A 17,174-nucleotide genomic window follows, 5' to 3' on the forward strand; every position below is an offset into this window, starting at 1 on the left:
ACTGTTCTGAGACCCCTGACACCATTCTGGAGACCGCCAGCCGGGAAAAGAGATGAAGTGCAGTTGTTATCACCCCGCAAGGAACAGGAGCCAGCACTACAGAGTAGGCATCAGCTTATGTGGTTCTTGCTGCCTACTACTGCTCCAACTTTACAAGTAGTCCCTCTGCATTGCACTCTGTTTGATGCTCTGGGATGGCGGGTCAGCAAGCTCAGACTACGATCTACCAGTCACCTGATCTCGATCTACTGGTTGCTGAGTGTATGCATCCAGGAGAGGTTCAAAACAGGTAAGGGATCTCTCCTAGAGAGAAACCAAATAGATATATACTCTGAATTCCTGAGTCGTAGTGGGCTATTTATTGAAATCTAAATTGCTTTATTAGTGAATATTGATCTACAGGGGCATATAAGGTGAGCATTCACTGTTTACTTTTATTTATTTGAGTTGAATCTGGAGGATTCTGGTTTTATTTTATATTTAATTAAAAATGTAGGTGTTTTAGTATCTATCATTCTAACTTTATTACATTTTATTTTTTCATTATTTATGTTAGTAATTTGATACTATAAGAATCTGTTAGGTACTGGTGTGGTTAATGGGAGATGTTTAATACTGCATATGTGCTGAAATGTTTGCAATTTTGGAGAGCCAATTGTTTATCCATGAGTTCTCGGATCGTTAAATTGTGAGGTTGGGTTCTTTAGTATTTCGGAATAAGCTATAGTGAAAGTTTCGTCTCCCATTTACCAGGCTATTAGTGATGTATTGTTGTGTGTCACGTTAAGGCCCCGTTCACACTGGGGCGACGCTACTTGCCGGGGCGACCTCGGAGCGGCCGGCACGGACTTCATAACATTGAAGTCTATGCAGGTCGCTCCGGGTCGCCCCAAAGAAGCTCCGGACCCTTTTTCTAAGTCGGAGCAACTTGTGTCACTCCTATTAGAACGGGTCCGCAGCTTCTCTATGGAAGGCGACCTACGGCGACCTGTCAGGCGACCAGGTCGCCCCAGTGTGAACGGGGACTGAAGCATCTTGTTTTATTGTTTTGAATTGTAAAGTATCTGTTTTTCCTAACAAAACGCAGGTGTATTACCCCACGCAACTACAGCCACCAACTTAAAACATAACCTTTATTAGGATTGGGATAAAACCAATATCAAGGACTGTATATGTGTTTTGTACTTATAGGGAGAGGCTGAATGGTGACTCCAAAATATTATGATGGTGGTAAACCCATATCGTTGGAGTCAACCAATAATTTCCTCACCAAAGATTTTCACACCATGTGGGCTTAACACTTATTTATTACATTAGGTTGCTTCTCTACTTACCTTTTTTTTACTGCACTACTCATGAAGCTCTTAATTTATAAAGCAACTATGATGGGTCTCTTTCTTTTGGGGAGCACTGTTTGAATTTATTTTGATGACACATGGCTCCTTTTTGGGATTGACTGAGGACTCCTAGGTTTAGGACTTCATGGTGGTTTTCACAGTGCAGCATCAAAATAGTTGTTGGAAAGTATGTGGAGAGCAGGAAGGGGAGATTGATTGTTGTCCTTGCGATCACTCTTTCTTAATCACCTGGTATTTCCACCTAAATTACCAGTGGTAATTGCCAGACAGCAGGAAATTTGGCTTAAATAGGGGGTTTCGGGTTGATACCACTCTTTTGTTCACTGCAGATTACTGAGGCATTCTTTTCAAGAACTCTTTCACCACTCTGGGTCATACATGATATGGATCATTGGTCTCTGATCTTCTGTACGTTCAAATTGAACCCTCTCACGCAGTATATCCCGATTTTGGTACTGCAGTTTATTTAACAATTTGTGGTTGGCTGCAACGATATGGATTTACCACGATCATAATATTTTGGAGTCACCTTTCAGCCACTCCGTATAAGTACAAAACACAAACACAGTCCTAGATATTCAGTGGATATAAAAAGTCTACATACCCCTGTTAAAATGTCAGGTTTTTTGTGATGTAAAAAAAAAATGAGCCAAATCATTTTAGAACTATTTCCACCTTTAATGTGACCTATAAACTGTACAACTCAGTTAAAGCGGTAGTATCCCGCTTTTTGACACTTTTACCTACAGGTAAGCCTATAATAAGGCTTACCTGTAGGTACAAATAATATCTCCTAAACCGGCATGGTTTAGGAGATATTTACAGTGCATGCAGCCGCTCGCACGAGCGGCGCATGCGCTCTGAAGGTCCGGGGGGACCTTCAATTAGTTTGCCGGAGCTTGCCGGAAAAATCACTCCCGCGCGCATGCGTGGGAGTGACGTCATCGCGGCTCCGGCCAATCATCGAGCCGGAGCCGTCTCTTCCGGCCAATCAGCGCGCCGGAGCCGCCGAACCCGGAAGAGACTGCGAGGGATCATGGCAGCGCCCGCAGCGATGTCCGGGGGTCCGTGTCGGGGGCTTCGTTTTAAGGTAAGTTACACATAATGGGCTAGTATGCGATGCATACTAGCTCATTATGCCTTTGTCTTGCAGGTTTTTTTTTTTTAATTTTTTTTTTTTATAGGGTTTACAACCGCTTTAAACAACAAACTGAAATCTTTTAGGTGGAGGGCATCACCTGTGCATAGCCTTCTCAGATCACACCACAGATTTTCAATTGAATTCAGGTCTGGGCTCTGGCTGGGCCACTCCAAAACTTTAATCTTCTTCTGGTGAAGCCACTCCTTTCTTGATTTGGATGTATGCTTTGAGTCATCGTCATGCTGAAAGATGAAGTTCCTCTTCATGTTCAGCTTTCTAGCAGAAGCCTGAAGGTTTTGTGCCAATATTGACTGGTATTTGGAACTGTACATAATTCCCTCTACCTTGAATAGGGCCCCTGTTCCAGCTGAAGACAAACAGCCCCAAACTTCGTGCTGCCACCCCCATGCTTCACTGTGGCTATGGTGTTCTTTTGGTGATGTGCAGTGTTGTTTTTGTGCCAAACATATCTTTTGGAATCATGGCCAAAAAGTTCAACCTTGTTTTATCAGACCATAACACATTTTCCCACATGTTTTTGGGAGAATTCAGATGTGATTTTGCAACATTTAGCCAGGCTTGGATGTTTTTATTCTTCTTTGTAAGAAAAGGCTTCCATCTTTCCACTCTACCCCATAGCCCAGACATATGAAGAATACAGGATATTGTTGTCCCACGTACCTACAGCCAGTACTTGCCAGATATTCCTGCAGCTCCTTTAATGTTGCTGTAGGCCTCTCGCAGCCTCTCTGACCAGCTTTCTTCTCGGCTTTTCATCAATTTTGGAGGGACATCCAGTTCTTGGTAATGTCACTGTTGTGCCCTATTTTCTCCACTTGATGACTGTCTTCATTGTGTTCCCTGGTAGATCAATGCCTTGGAAATTATTTTGTACCCTTCTCCTGACCGATGCCTTTGAAATTATTTTGTACCCTTCTCCTGACTGATACCTTTTTAACAATGAGATCCCTCTGGTGCTTTGGAAGCTCTCTGCAGACCATGGATTTTTCTGTAGGACGCGACTAAGAAAATGTCAGAAAAGACCTACTAGAAAAGCTGCATTTTTTTGGGGGTTAATCAGAGGCACTTTAAATGATGGCATGTGTGTACTGACTCCTATTTTGCATGAGTTTGAATGTGATTGCTTTAGGCTGGCCAAACATTATACAATTTTCTTATTCAATTTAGTTTCGATTTACCTTCAACTATGTAGTGAAAGGGCCTGCCTGATTGCATATTAATTGAAAGTGTTTAGGTTTGACCTCATATTATATGGTTTTGGTAAATCTAAAGGAAAGCTGTAAAAGAAAATCGTATAATGTATGGGCAGCCTAATTCTGAACACAGCTACATACTCCGTTATAAGAGAACGTGCACACTTATGCAACCGCATTATTTTAGTTTTTTAGTTTTACTTCCACCCCCACCTAAAAAATTTCAGTTTGTTTTTCAACTGAGTTGTACAGTTTATAGGTCGCAGTAAAGGTGTAAAAAGTTCTGAAATTATTTATCTTTGTCTCATTGTTTTACATCGCAGAAACCTGACATTTTAACAGGTGTGTGTAGACTTTTTAGAAATTGCTTAGCCATCCCATTTCGGCAATCAGAGCCCAGAATAGAATGGCGCCAGAATGTGGAGACCTGTGCTTTTATGTGGCTGGGTGGAAGCGAACATCCCATGCATCGGGAAAGGTGTCATCATCCAGTGTTGGTATGGAGCTGGTGCCATCTTGGTCCTCCTTGGCCTACCATACAGGGGACCTACCCAGAGAAGCTATACTGCTGGAAAAATGCAGAAAAGAACCCCCCCAAGGGGACTGATGACCACCAGCGCTACCACCAGCCTGCATCAGTCAGGCAGCAAACATCAGAGCTAGAGGGACAAAAAAAAAAAACATGATGAAGTGTACTCCTGGATGGTCAGAAACACAAAACAACTGAGAATGAGGTGAAGGGAGGGGCTTTTTGATCTCTTTCTGGTTTGTTTTTCGTGTTGAAGGTAGAGCTAATCGTCTCTCAAATAGCTGTCCTGGAAGATGATTTGGGAAATTACATTTAAAGCATTTCTTGTTCGTGTCATTAGCTCGGATTACATGTGTGGCAATGTACAATAGTTTTGTGTATTTTAAATTCTATAATGGCATGGGCAGGACTAATTATTTTGAGAATAATTTCCCTTTTTGTATTAGGTAAATATGAAATACTGCATATAAATACAATGTGGTCTTTCACCCAGCCAGCAGAGCTGGGGTGTTTGTTGTATACAGAAATCAGTAAGTCACAGTGAAATTGCTCACATAATTGGAATCAGACAAACAACTCCTCTTTTAAGGCCCGCACACATGAAGAAAATCAAGAAAATTTAGTCCGATGAACGATCTGCCGATTTCCGGATCGTTCGTATGGTGTTTTCGACAGCCTGATTACACATTTTCGGACAACAAAAACAGAATGTGCAGGCTATAAAATTTTTATCGTACGTGAAAACATCATCCGATTTTGTTAAAATAGTGCAGTTGAAAAGTTAGTCTGAAAAAAATCGTAAGAGCAAGACTAAGCATGCTCAGAAACGAAAGAACACATAAAAAACAATTCAATACATTACATCACTTCTAAAGTTGAATTCTGTTGTACGAGAATTTAACTAGTTCCCCTTTGATATGAGGCCAGCATGCAAAAAAATGGAAGAAAATTAATTGGATAATCTGATCGTGTTTACAAGGCTTTAGGACCCCTTTCACATGTACAGTTTTGTCCATTTTTCATTTATCAGTTGATGGATGAAAAATGTACATTAATGCATCTCTATGGAAAAAGGGGATGTAAACGGATGATCATCCATTTACATCGGCATCCATCAACATTTGTTTTTTTTAAATGGATTAAAGCCCTATTTTTGATCCAATAACATAACAGAAGAGACGAAAAACAGATGTAAGAGGAAAAACAGTCCCTTTTTGCATTGGTAGTGGGTGTAAAAAAAATATTGATAAAAATGATGAGCAACTGTTGAAAAACTTCATCCCTTTTTTCTTTGAAAAAAAACTTGACAGAACTGATTGAACGAACGCCGCAAGTGTGAGCGGGGCCTTAGAGCACTCTTACACTTTAAACCAGGTTTAAATGAGAGACAGCTGTGTCACAAAGACATCTACTTTTTCTGTACTGTCTTTAGCTAACAGTGCTCTGGAAATCCATTGTAATTTCATAAATCTTTAAGTGTACAAAAATATTACACACACACACACGTGTAGTGGTTAGCACTTTCGCCTAAAAGGGTCGCTGGTTCAAATCCCAATCATGACACTACCTGCCTGGAGTTTGCATGTTCTCCCTGTGCCTGTGTGGGTTTCCTCCAGATACTCCGGTTTCCTCCCACACTTCAAAGACATGCTGGTAGAGTAATTGGCTCCTGTCTATGTGTATGTATGAATGTGAGTTAGAGACCTTAGATTGTAAGCTCCTTGAGGGCAGGGACTGATGTGAATGTACATGTATATGTAAAGTGCTGCGTAAACGGACAGTGCTATACAAGTACCTGAAATAAATATAATTTAAAACCAAAAACAATCAAAAATTTAAAAAAATAGATTTTTGTAAAATCTTACCGTAAAATCCTTTTCTCTTAGCTCATTGACAGACGTAGTCCTCGGTGATACAGCACCTTCGGGTTATGTTGCCTCCACAGGAGTAGGACTAGACAGGAAATAAAATGCTCTGGCCACACCCTAGGGGCAGTCCCCGAGGGTATATCCTCTCTCTCTCTGCCACAGCAAATCAGTTATGTCACAAAAGCAGTGTTTAGAGAATTTAACCCAACCCAAATTAAAAAACAGAGGGGCGGGTACTACGTCTGTCAATGAGCTAAGAGAAAAGGATTTTACGGTAAGATTTTACAAAAATCCATTTTTCTCTATCGCTCATTGACAGACGTAGTCCTCGGTGATACAGCACCTTCGGGACGTCCCAGAGCAGTATCACAAATGAGGGGTGGGAAAATGGAAATCAAATCCAAATCTAGAAGGCCCAACCGGTGCCAACTAGAAGTTTACAATGCTCATCCTTAATGATGAGACTCAACAAAAAAATTTTCAAACAGAAAAAAACCCTCAAGGTAGACCACCGGTCTCCTCAAATTGCGGCCTGCAAAACCTTGCGGCCAAATGAGGCATCCGCCGATGCCATGACATCAATTTTATAAAATTTTGTAAAGGTATGTACCGACGACCAGGTGGCCGCCTTACATACCTGGACCACTGACGCCTGATGGCGAAAGGCCCAGGAAGTACTGAGCGCTCGAGTGGAGTGCGCCCTAACAGGGAACGGAGGACTCTGACCCTTAATAGAATAAGCCTGTACCACCGTCTGTCTAATCCATTTGGCAATAGTCACGGCAGATGCAGGCAACCCCTTTCTGGGGCCATCCGTGATCACAAAAAGTGAATCCGTCTTACGGAACGATTCCGTAGCCTTCAGGTATACCCTGATTGCCCGAACCACATCCAAGGAATGCAACGCATGTTCCCGATGATGATTGGGCTGAGGACACAAGGAAGGTAGTACAATATCTTCATTCAGATGAAAATCTGAAACCACCTTAGGAAGTAAGGATGGCTTAGGATGGAGTACTACCTTATCCCTATGAATCACCAAGTATGGGGACTGGCATGATAAAGCAGCCAGTTCTGACACCCTGCGTGCAGAAGTGATAGCCACCAAGAAGGCCACCTTCTGGGATAAAGTAAGCAAGGGAATCTCCCTGATGTTTTCAAAAGGAGGTTTCTGTAGAACCGACAAAACCAAATTAAGATCCCAGGGCGGTAAGGGCGCGCGGACTGGTGGAGCCAGGTGCCGCACCCCCTGGATGAAATTCCGCACCAAGGACTTGGTAGCTAAAGGTTTCTGAAAGAAGATTGCTAATGCTGAAACTTGACCCTTTATGGTGCTCAAGGCTAGCTTCTGCTCAACCCCTTTTTGCAAAAAGGCCAATATTCGAGTCACCGAATAGGTACGTGGAGGAAATCCTAAAGATTCGCACCACGCGATATAAGTCTTCCATGTGTGATAATAGACTCTGCTGGAAGTCGCTTTCCTTGCTTTAATAAGGGCAGGAATGACTGAAGCTGACAACCCTCTGTCCTTCAGTACTTGGGTCTCAATGGCCAGGCCATTAAAACCAGCGACTGTAAAGCACAATGGTAGATTGGTCCTCGAGAACGCAGATACTCCCTGAGACGCAGTTCCCACGGAACGTCCGTGACTAGCAAGTCCAAGTCGGCCAGGCCGGCTTGACGAGGCCAGCCTAGAATTTCTAGGACCACTGGCACTGACGGGATTTGAACCAGGCGTCCCTAGAGCTATCTGGCCCCGACCATCCGACAAAGTCTGGTCGTTTTCTGTTCCCACACATTTATCCGACACCTGATTCCTATCAGGAACGGTGATCTCTCCTGGTTGAATCTCAGGGACCGAAGTCACCCGGCTAGAGGCTTCTTGGTCTGTCTGGTCAACCAGATCCAATTCCTGTGGGGAATTGAGACTAATCTTAGGAAAAGGTAAAGGAAAAGATCTATTCAGGGAACGGTGACTACCGCTCCCTGTAGTACTTAAATGTTGGAAGGGAAGAATCGCACCGGTAGTAGTAGTCGATGCTCGATCTAATGTCCTGAATACCGGTGAAAACGTCCCCCCACCCTCAACCCGGGTGGGGGCGCACCTTCAGGCTGTGTAATCCTTTGCTTCGGGTTTGGCTGAGTCGGTCCTCTGTTTGTCCGACCAGCCTTTCTTGAACCCTCCTGGAGGAGTCTTGCCTTTCCCGCTTGTTCCAGCCGGGCGTGTGAACCCTTTATGGGCGGTAAAGAAAGGTCCTCGCTTGTTGCGAGGTCCCTTAGCTTTAGCAGCCTGTGGCAAGAAAGTGCTCTTGCCCCCAGTGGCATCCTTAATAATTTCATCTAGGGTGGCCCCAAATAGGCGATTCCCCTGAAAGGGGAGATTCGTCAAGGTCTTTTTGGAACCTAGGTCAGCTGACCAGCATTTTAACCACAGCACACGTCTGAGGATTACCGCTGACATAGATGCATGCCCTAATAGGGGGGTAGCATCCAAGGCTGCGTCACAGACAAACTGTAGCCCTTGTATAATCTGTTCCATCAAATCAGATGTTCCCTGGGGGATATCTTTTCCCCTCAGGTCTTGGCATACCAATCTCACCCATTCCGTTAGTGTCTGGGAAACTAGACCAATAACAAATACTGGTCTAAATGCTGACCCTATCAGGGAGAAGATAGTGCAGGACTCCGCTTCCATCTTTCCATCCACCGGATCCTTAAAGGACGAAGTGTCCTCCACTGGGATAACCGTGGCTTTATTCAGCCTGGATATAGGTGGATCCACCACTGGTGGTACCGTCCATTTCTTAATGAGGGATTCCTCAAACGGATAGCGTCTAGCAATACGCTTGGAAATAGTAAAGGTACGCTTAGAATGCTCCCATTCTCCTTTAATTTTATTACCAAAACACTTGGGTACAGGAAAAACCTTCACCGTTTTGATGGGCTTGTTAGTACCAAAGGGAATCTCTGTTTCAGTTGCCTCTGCCGGTAAAACCTCAAGTCTTAAGGTTTCCCGCACCGCCACAACTAGTGCGTCCCCCAATGTTTCTTCCTGAATTATGGCGGAAGAATGAACGTCCTCCTCACTGTCTGAGGGAGCTTTACCTGAGATAACAGCCCTTGCAGAGGGACCTGCAGCTGCAGTGACCATCTCTGAATCTGAGTCAGAGGTGTCAGATAATATAGGGGTAGGCGGGGGTCGCTTTCTTGACCCCCGTCCCTGACAGGCCACCTCCACCCGAGCCACCATAGACTCCAAAACTGCTGTAAATGCATCCATACTCTGTGCACCGGCGGGTCCCGTGGCCCCCTCGAGGGAAACAGGTGGGGGTACTTGTGTGGCAGGGTCCATGATTATTCCAGTAACTACCCGGAAAATACAATCCAAACTTAAATAAAAAACGTTTTTTTTTTTTTCAGACCCCCAGCACCACAAAAGCCCCTCAGTGTTACCTGCTAGGGATCCCTATCGATCGAGAGAGAGAGAGATAGACCCCCAGGCTCACCACTTGATGCTCAGAGTTCACTGCAACAGGTTACAGCGCTGTCTTCACAAACAGGAAGTCTTTTGGCTGGCTGCCCGGGAAGAAAGGAGGCGGCTCCGCCCCTCTGCACGCCTTCCGGCGCCTCCCCTAGCTCCACGAGGTGTTTGGGTCACCTCAAACATGGCCGCCCCCATGCTGGAGACACGAGGCTACGCCAAAATGGCGGCCTCGTGCGATCTAGCAAACAATGGCGGCGGTTGTACCGAATAGCGGCGTGACTGCAGAGCATCACAACACCTTCTCTACATGGGGATTTAGCCTGGTCGGCGGTACCGGACCCTGGCGGACCTCATGGCCGTCGGAAGGCCTGCTATTGCTGGAGACTTGACTTGGAAAGCAGTCTACATGTCCGTGGCTTCTGACTGATAGGATACTTATATTATCACGTAAGATTCCCATACTGCCACTGATTACAATCTTTTAACATATTTACAATTAGATTGTCAGCTCCAAAACCAAGCCTCCGACCCAGCGCGGAGCTATGGCCTGCACGCGCTCGTAGGCTGAACTGGGGTGACCACCGGATCTCAACATCCAGCCCGTCGCCCAGTTCAGCTTTCTTGCTTGAAGATCTCACAGGAACACTGGAGAAAAAAAGCTGTCTAAAAAATTTTAAGAAAAAAATCCTGCCAGGACCGAAGATCCCAGCAAGGTATCTAGGTCCTTACTCCTGACTAGACAGAAAAAAACTGATTTGCTGTGGCAGAGAGAGAGAGAGGATATACCCTCGGGGACTGCCCCTAGGGTGTGGCCAGAGCATTTTATTTCCTGTCTAGTCCTACTCCTGTGGAGGCAACATAACCCGAAGGTGCTGTATCACCGAGGACTACGTCTGTCAATGAGCGATAGAGAAACATACCTTATTTAAAAATAAAAGCAATGAATCATTATTGTTTCCATTTAAACATGCATGGCTTTCCTACCATACGTCAACGTGTAGACGGGTTTCCCCGTCACATCCAGAGCTGTGAGACAGGAACATTTAGCTTGCGTTGTACCCCACCGTTGCAAAGCAGCTTCAATGGATGGAGGCCAATTACACACTACACCGAGAGGCTCTCCCTTCACTGGAGTCATCTGGCGACCCTCTGGTTTTGGTTGGTTGGGGTCTGGCCTGGGAACTGTTAAATGATACATTCAAAAATTAACAAGTTTCAGCATTCTCTGCATGCCACAAAACAAAATACTGTATTCCGGAATTCTGGATCAGAAACTAAAGTTACCTTCAACAATCTCTTCGAAATCATCCACAAAAAACTCTTTTAATGGTGGTCTTTTTGGTCGCTTTAATGTATTAAGTAACTGTTGGATTTTTGTAGACACGCGACTGCTGACAGCAACACCTGCAATAGCAAAATAGAAGTGATGTTAAATCGGTTTAAATACTTCTCTCTTGATTAAATTAATTTTATTGTTGACTGCAAAGTCGGATGCAAGGCTAACCAATTATATATGAAAAATTTGCAACATTGAGAGATTGCTGGGCCTCGTTTTACAAGTATCTGTTTATCTGCAGTATTCTCTCTACAGCCGTTCAATGTCCAGAATTTCAAAAATGTGTCTAAACATTCAAAAACATTACACTATGCAGAGAGCTCTTAGAGCTGATTGGAGGAAAGGGACACACCCCCTTCACACAGCACCCAGGAACAGATATGGGGCTGTCATTTACAAGCTGTGTACTAGAAGTCCCTCCCCAATTACCTTTTTTTTTTTCTTGGTGTCAGGAAAACGTCACAAGTGATTTATACTGATAACAGAGGAACAATGACAATTAGTGCTCTTAATTGAGACAAATCCACACTATAGGATATGCTTTGTTTTATAATATGTCTGAAGTTTACAACCACTTTAAGAATCTGATGCTTCTTAAAAATTTCCCGGATTGCCTCACAGAACAAGTGGCTGATGGCAGCAGTCCCAAAACACATTTCTGCCTTCTGTGCGACTAATATATTCGGTTATATTGTCTCCTAAGTTCATGATACACAGTCAAAAATTTCTGCACAATAATATAGACCATGTGATAGTTTGCCAACGAATGGTGTGCTATTATTTTGGAAGACCACCTCTAGAGATATGGCATATAGGAATTTTTCTACTTGCCCTTTATTCATCTTCACTGGAATGAGTACAAAAGACTCAAATCTCATTGATGCTCAACGAGCACAAAAGAGTGGATTTGGTTGTCTGCAGAAAAGAGCATTGTCTGAGGTTTTGACAGTTCAAGGTAAAGGATTGTTTAAGGGTCTAACTGTTCCAGGTAAATAAAGGATTCTCCAAACATCTGATCACTTCAGGTAAAAGGAGACTTTGACCAAGGCCTGACCAGTCACCGTAAAGGTGGACTGTACACATTTCTGATTGATCCAGGTAAAATGGGAATTATCCAAGGGTCCGATTGTTCCAAGTGAAAGGAGGATTGTCCAAGGGTCTGATTGTTCCAAGTGAAAGGAGGATTGTCCAAGGGTATGATTGTTCCAAGTGAAAGGAGGATTGTCCAAGGGTCTGATTGTTCCAAGTAAAAGGAGGATTGCCCAAGGGTCTGATTGTTCCAAGTAAAAGGAGGATTGCCCAAGGGTCTGATTGTTACAAGTAAAAGGATTGTAAAATGGTCTAATCGCTCCAGGTAAAAAGAGGATTGTCCAAGGATCTAATTGTTTATGTCCATATTAGTCATATCTTTCTGGGTAGGGCCTAACTTTATGAAGGTATTCTAATCAGCTGTATTAAAATGTATCTGCTACATTATAACATCCACAGTATATGTGCTCCTTGCAAAATACATTGCTATAGTATTATTTACAAGGACAACAATAACGATTTTTAAAATAAAAATAAAGCATTTTCTAGATCAATTTCACTTATCCATACACTAAAGTTACTATGGCACTGATATGCCTAGATTCTAAATACTGACAGTGCAGCAGTCGATGGAAAGCTGGATTCATCTAGCGCATTCTCGTAATGCTTCTGATGGAATTATGTTGTGCTCTAATTAGGCTTTCTACAAGGTAAGACTAGATTCAGTGAAAATTTACTTAATGGTAAGCTTTTGTTTTTTTAACAACCCTATGTATGGTTTTGGATACATGTCCCAATATTATTTCATAGTCCCTACTGTAAATTTGGGCTCTCTAGAAAGATTCCTTTTATTTGATGCTAGTATGTTGAAGGCTGAACACTGGCTAGAGTATATAGTGTCCAAAGCAGAAGACCTCTTACCATCTGCAGTGTCCATCAGGCTAGACCTTCGCCCTTTGTGCATCCCTTTTACCGGCCCAGCAGGAGGCAGATCAATATTTGCTGGGCGTATAGATGACAAGGATGAGGAAGAAGAGGAGGATGTAGTTGTGTTTGTGGTATTTGTGGTGCTTGTGACATCAGGAGGAGCCAGGGAGCTTTCTGAAAACAAATTATAAAACCACAAATCAATATATAATACGCTAGCTAAAAAGGTAAAATGAATCCATAAACCCCCTGGGTATTTTGGGTGAAGTTTTCTGCACAACAAACTTAAAATTAAAAAAAAAAAAAAAAACAGGCTAAACTGTTAGGAATAGTATATATGAGTTGTCAATTTCAAAATCAAAAGAATGTTTCAGTTTTATTAAAGCACCTAAAATTAAACCCAATTTTATTGTGACATGGAACAGTACAAGTTATATGTGTTGTTTTTTCATTACTGTGTATCTGTTTTTAAACGCAATTGTAATCAGACCAGAATATACATTATATAGTAAGCATGTCTAATTTGTTACTCCACTTTCTAGAAAAATAAACACCGATACGTTCCAGAACAGGTTGCAGCTTAGACTACCTGTTAATATAAATAGATTCAGAAATACGGAGCAAACCAAAATAAATCAAAAAGCAAGCACATCCAATCCAGGTAAGCCTAAATTCTGTTTGTTATCTATGCATCCCAGTGCTGGAAACCTCATAGATGAGTGTAGGACCATATTTGAACAGCTCCATGTAAGGGATACAGGGTTTCTATTAATTCAATTTCAATACAATGGAGACCTCTGCTTCTGGGTAAATGCTCGTTCACTCGATTGAGATGCCTATGTTGATGGTATATGGCACCCGATGTACCCTAGACACACGTGCACTGCATGTCCTGTGCATGGCACTGCGGGAAAAGTGGACCTCCCCTCATTTTCATATGAATAGTGATGTATTTCAGCCAATTTATGGGCTGTTTAATGCTTTGCTACATGCAGTGTTGGGGGCGTGAATAGGCCCTATATGTTAAATACAGTTTCTAGGTAGATTATGAGGCCACATAAATAGTAGTGGTGAGCCACATGAGTAGGAATTTATTTGAATACTCAGTCATCGATCTTTGGCCCCTTTGGCCACCATTACCAGAACAAAAAACGTACTCCAGCCTGTGTTCCCAAATGCCATGCGCCTCTATCACCCTGTCTTCTGCCCATGGAGGCCTTTCTCACTAAAATAATGTTCTCTAAGGAAAGTAGGGATTCCACATCCCGATACAATGTTATATGATACGATATAATGTTATGATTGACAGGGTGTGGAATCCTGAAATTATACACCCAGGCCAGTACAGAATCCCTCTGTGACTGAGGATCTAAAAAGAATGTGGGAGCATTGGCTGTGGGTTATCACCTTTTTAGCAGTACCTGAAGCTTCACTTCTACAGGGGTGTTGGTTCGTATTTTAGCACAGCATTAGCACTGGAAATAACAATGAAATGGTCAAAGGGAACATGCTAATCTACCTACGAACTTGTGATCCTGTAACAAGCAAAAATTCACCAGTGAGAAAATCACAATGCAGGACATTGGTGGCTGGGTGAGCGAGAAGTTGTTCCTTTGCTGGCGAGTGACATTCTGTAGCATTCTGTCAGCAAAGGAGTAATGCCTCGCTCAACTGGCCAGCTTACCTGTGGAACATGTGAGCATTGTTACTGCACTTTTTTGCAATCCTGTATTCAGACCGCATAATGCTGATGTCCAAAGTGGCATGACAAGTTGCACAAGTGTGAAAGGGGCCTAAAACAAAACAATGGAGATCTCTGTTTTTAGAGATTATAAAAACTGACTGCGGGGTTGTCAAACAACGTAATTGCAGGGCGCACTGTGCACAGAGTTCAGGGGCGCACTGTGCACAGAGTTCAGGGGCGCACTGTGCACAGAGTTCAGGGGCGCACTGTGCACAGAGTGCAGGTTTCAGGATTGCCGTACATACAGATTGCAAGGTTTAGGAGGTGTGCTATGCAGAGTGTGCAGCACAGGCTGCGCAGAGTGTGCAGCACAGGCTGCGCAGAGTGTGCAGCACAGGCTGCGCAGAGTGTGCAGCGCAGAGTGTGCAGTACAGGCTGTTCACATCTCCCTTCCACCCCTCTTCCTTGGCTCTGACCTCTGCACCACTCTCTCCCATTCCCTACTTCTGTACTAGCAGTTTACTAGTCTAGCCATGCAGACGTGCTGACTTGCAGGGAGATCATTGGTCAGCATCTGTCCCCACCATTAGTGTGCGCAGACATGTGTGAGAGCCACCGAAGGCTAAGCTATACTTGTAAACACAGAAGGCTTCTGTGTTTACAAATGACAGCAGGGAGCATAGAGCGAGGGATAAAAAATCCCTGGGTGCGAGGGCCATATGACATGGCCTGGCAGGCTTGATTCGGCCCATTTCAAAATAAGAAAAAAGAAAAAAAAGAAAAATAACCCTTGACTTTTGTTTGTAGCTTTTTCATCCACATATATGCACTATATATGGCAACCGTGAATAAAGACATAATTACTTTTAGCTTATAAACATTCCTTTTTGTATATTATACCAAGAGTCAGAGCCACCATTTAATCCCTAAACGTTTAAAAGCATATTTCTGTATTTCCCAAAGTGCTGATCTATTACCGAAGCACAATATTGCACATAAATGTATAATGAGGGTTTACACAACGTGCATTATGAAGAAGTCCTGCAGACATAAGCACATAATATATTCCCAGTACCCGTAAATCCAGAGAGACTAGGTAGTAAAGGGAATGGAGCGTTGTGTCAGATACCCATGTCCAAGCAGGGGTTACGCCCACAATGGATTAGAAACCATCCATTATCAGAATGACACTGGGATCAGGGAACTGGCGGGGAAGAACAAGGCAGTAAATATTATCAAGGGTTCTTAAGCAAAGCACACAATGCCTATGGTTTCGGGATGCTACCATAATTACTGTCCCCACTGAGTTATGATACATACCGATGTGAATATTGGATAGCATATCAGCAAGAGAGCTACTGGTACTCTTCACATCTCCATGTGATAAGGTAGATGAAGCGGAGGATGATGTTGATGATCCCTGCACAGACTTGTTAATCCAGGATTCTGTGTTTTGTAAACTTTGAGCAAGCACTGCAGACAGAGCAGCCTGGCGTCTCAGCGAACCTTCATCCTCGGAGGCCGATGAAGTGTCTAGGAGATAAGAGTCACTAGAATAAGCATTTCCATATTGGAAAAAAGATCTTATATGGCATAAGAAAAATTCCTGGGAAACTTAAAGGAACATTTGGGGTTGATGTACTAAAGCAGAAAAGGTTATTTACTTTGAAAAGGTTATGAATGACAGTAAATAGGGTTGATAGATGATTTTTTGCTACCACATGATTGATTGACAGACGTGCACATCACTTCATCCTATTAACCAAGCTTTTTTAACATTCACTTTGCAAACTAAAATATTACAATAAGGGCAATTGTTTATGATAACCAGTGCGTTAGGCTATTTTCAGATGGAGTTTAGCTTGTATAAAAGCAGTGTGACCCACAAGCTTTCATTAAGTTTCAACAAGCTTTTGCAAAGCTTTCGGCAAGTTTCAAACAGCATTCTCTAAGTCCCATGAGGCATCACAAGACACTGACAGTTACAAGCATGACTCCCAAAGGCAGATGCATGATGGGACTTGCAGTTCTGGTGGAGGGCAACAGTTTAAGCACCCATGGTGTAGAGGCTTCCATTGCACATAAAAATGGTGCAAAGGACACAAACTTGCATCCACCCCATGGTTCCTGAATCTGCTGAAATAGCGGTAAGATGTTAGAAATGTATAAATGTAATAAATTGTTTCCTTCACTATATTCATCCAAGCTACGTATGTGTACTGTAACCCACTGCACAACCACTTATCACTGCAATGAAATGTCAACAGAGGAAGCTTAAAAAGAAATCTTCAACCCAGCCAAGCCTCCACTGATCCAACAGAAGTCTCTAAAGGGAATATGAAGTCATCTAAAAGCAAACCAATCACAAGATTATTGAAGCAGCTGTTCCCTTTAAAAAAAAGCCCTCAGAGCTATAAGAACTGAAAATCACACAACTTTTCTTCTATTTCTGTTTTTTATTTTTTTAAGGCCTTGCAGTTATCAGATCACATATGTATAAATTGAATGTGTACAGCAAGTTTACAGAAGGCATTGCAAAGGCTGGATTTACTCTCTGCTTCTATTTAGGATGATCCACCACGTATGTACAAGGGCTTTCATTTA

General features: G+C 43.0%; 1 protein-coding gene across 2 annotated transcripts in view; it reads right to left on the reverse strand.

Annotated features, from left to right (window-relative positions):
• DIP2B (disco interacting protein 2 homolog B) overlaps positions 1 to 17,174 on the reverse strand; it is a 400,603-nt gene that overhangs the window by 115,726 nt on the left and 267,703 nt on the right. For both annotated transcript variants that reach the window (XM_082244510.1, XM_082244509.1), the window contains exons 5-8: positions 15,891 to 16,103; positions 12,881 to 13,060; positions 10,879 to 10,998; positions 10,579 to 10,776 (exon numbers count right to left, since the gene is read on the reverse strand). In XM_082244510.1, the coding sequence (XP_082100636.1) occupies positions 10,579 to 10,776; positions 10,879 to 10,998; positions 12,881 to 13,060; positions 15,891 to 16,103 (711 nt within the window). The remainder of the gene's footprint in view (positions 1 to 10,578; positions 10,777 to 10,878; positions 10,999 to 12,880; positions 13,061 to 15,890; positions 16,104 to 17,174) is intronic.

Source organism: Pelophylax lessonae (assembly GCF_965119305.1).
Source record: "Pelophylax lessonae genome assembly, chromosome: 2".
NCBI lineage: Eukaryota > Metazoa > Chordata > Amphibia > Anura > Ranidae > Pelophylax > Pelophylax lessonae.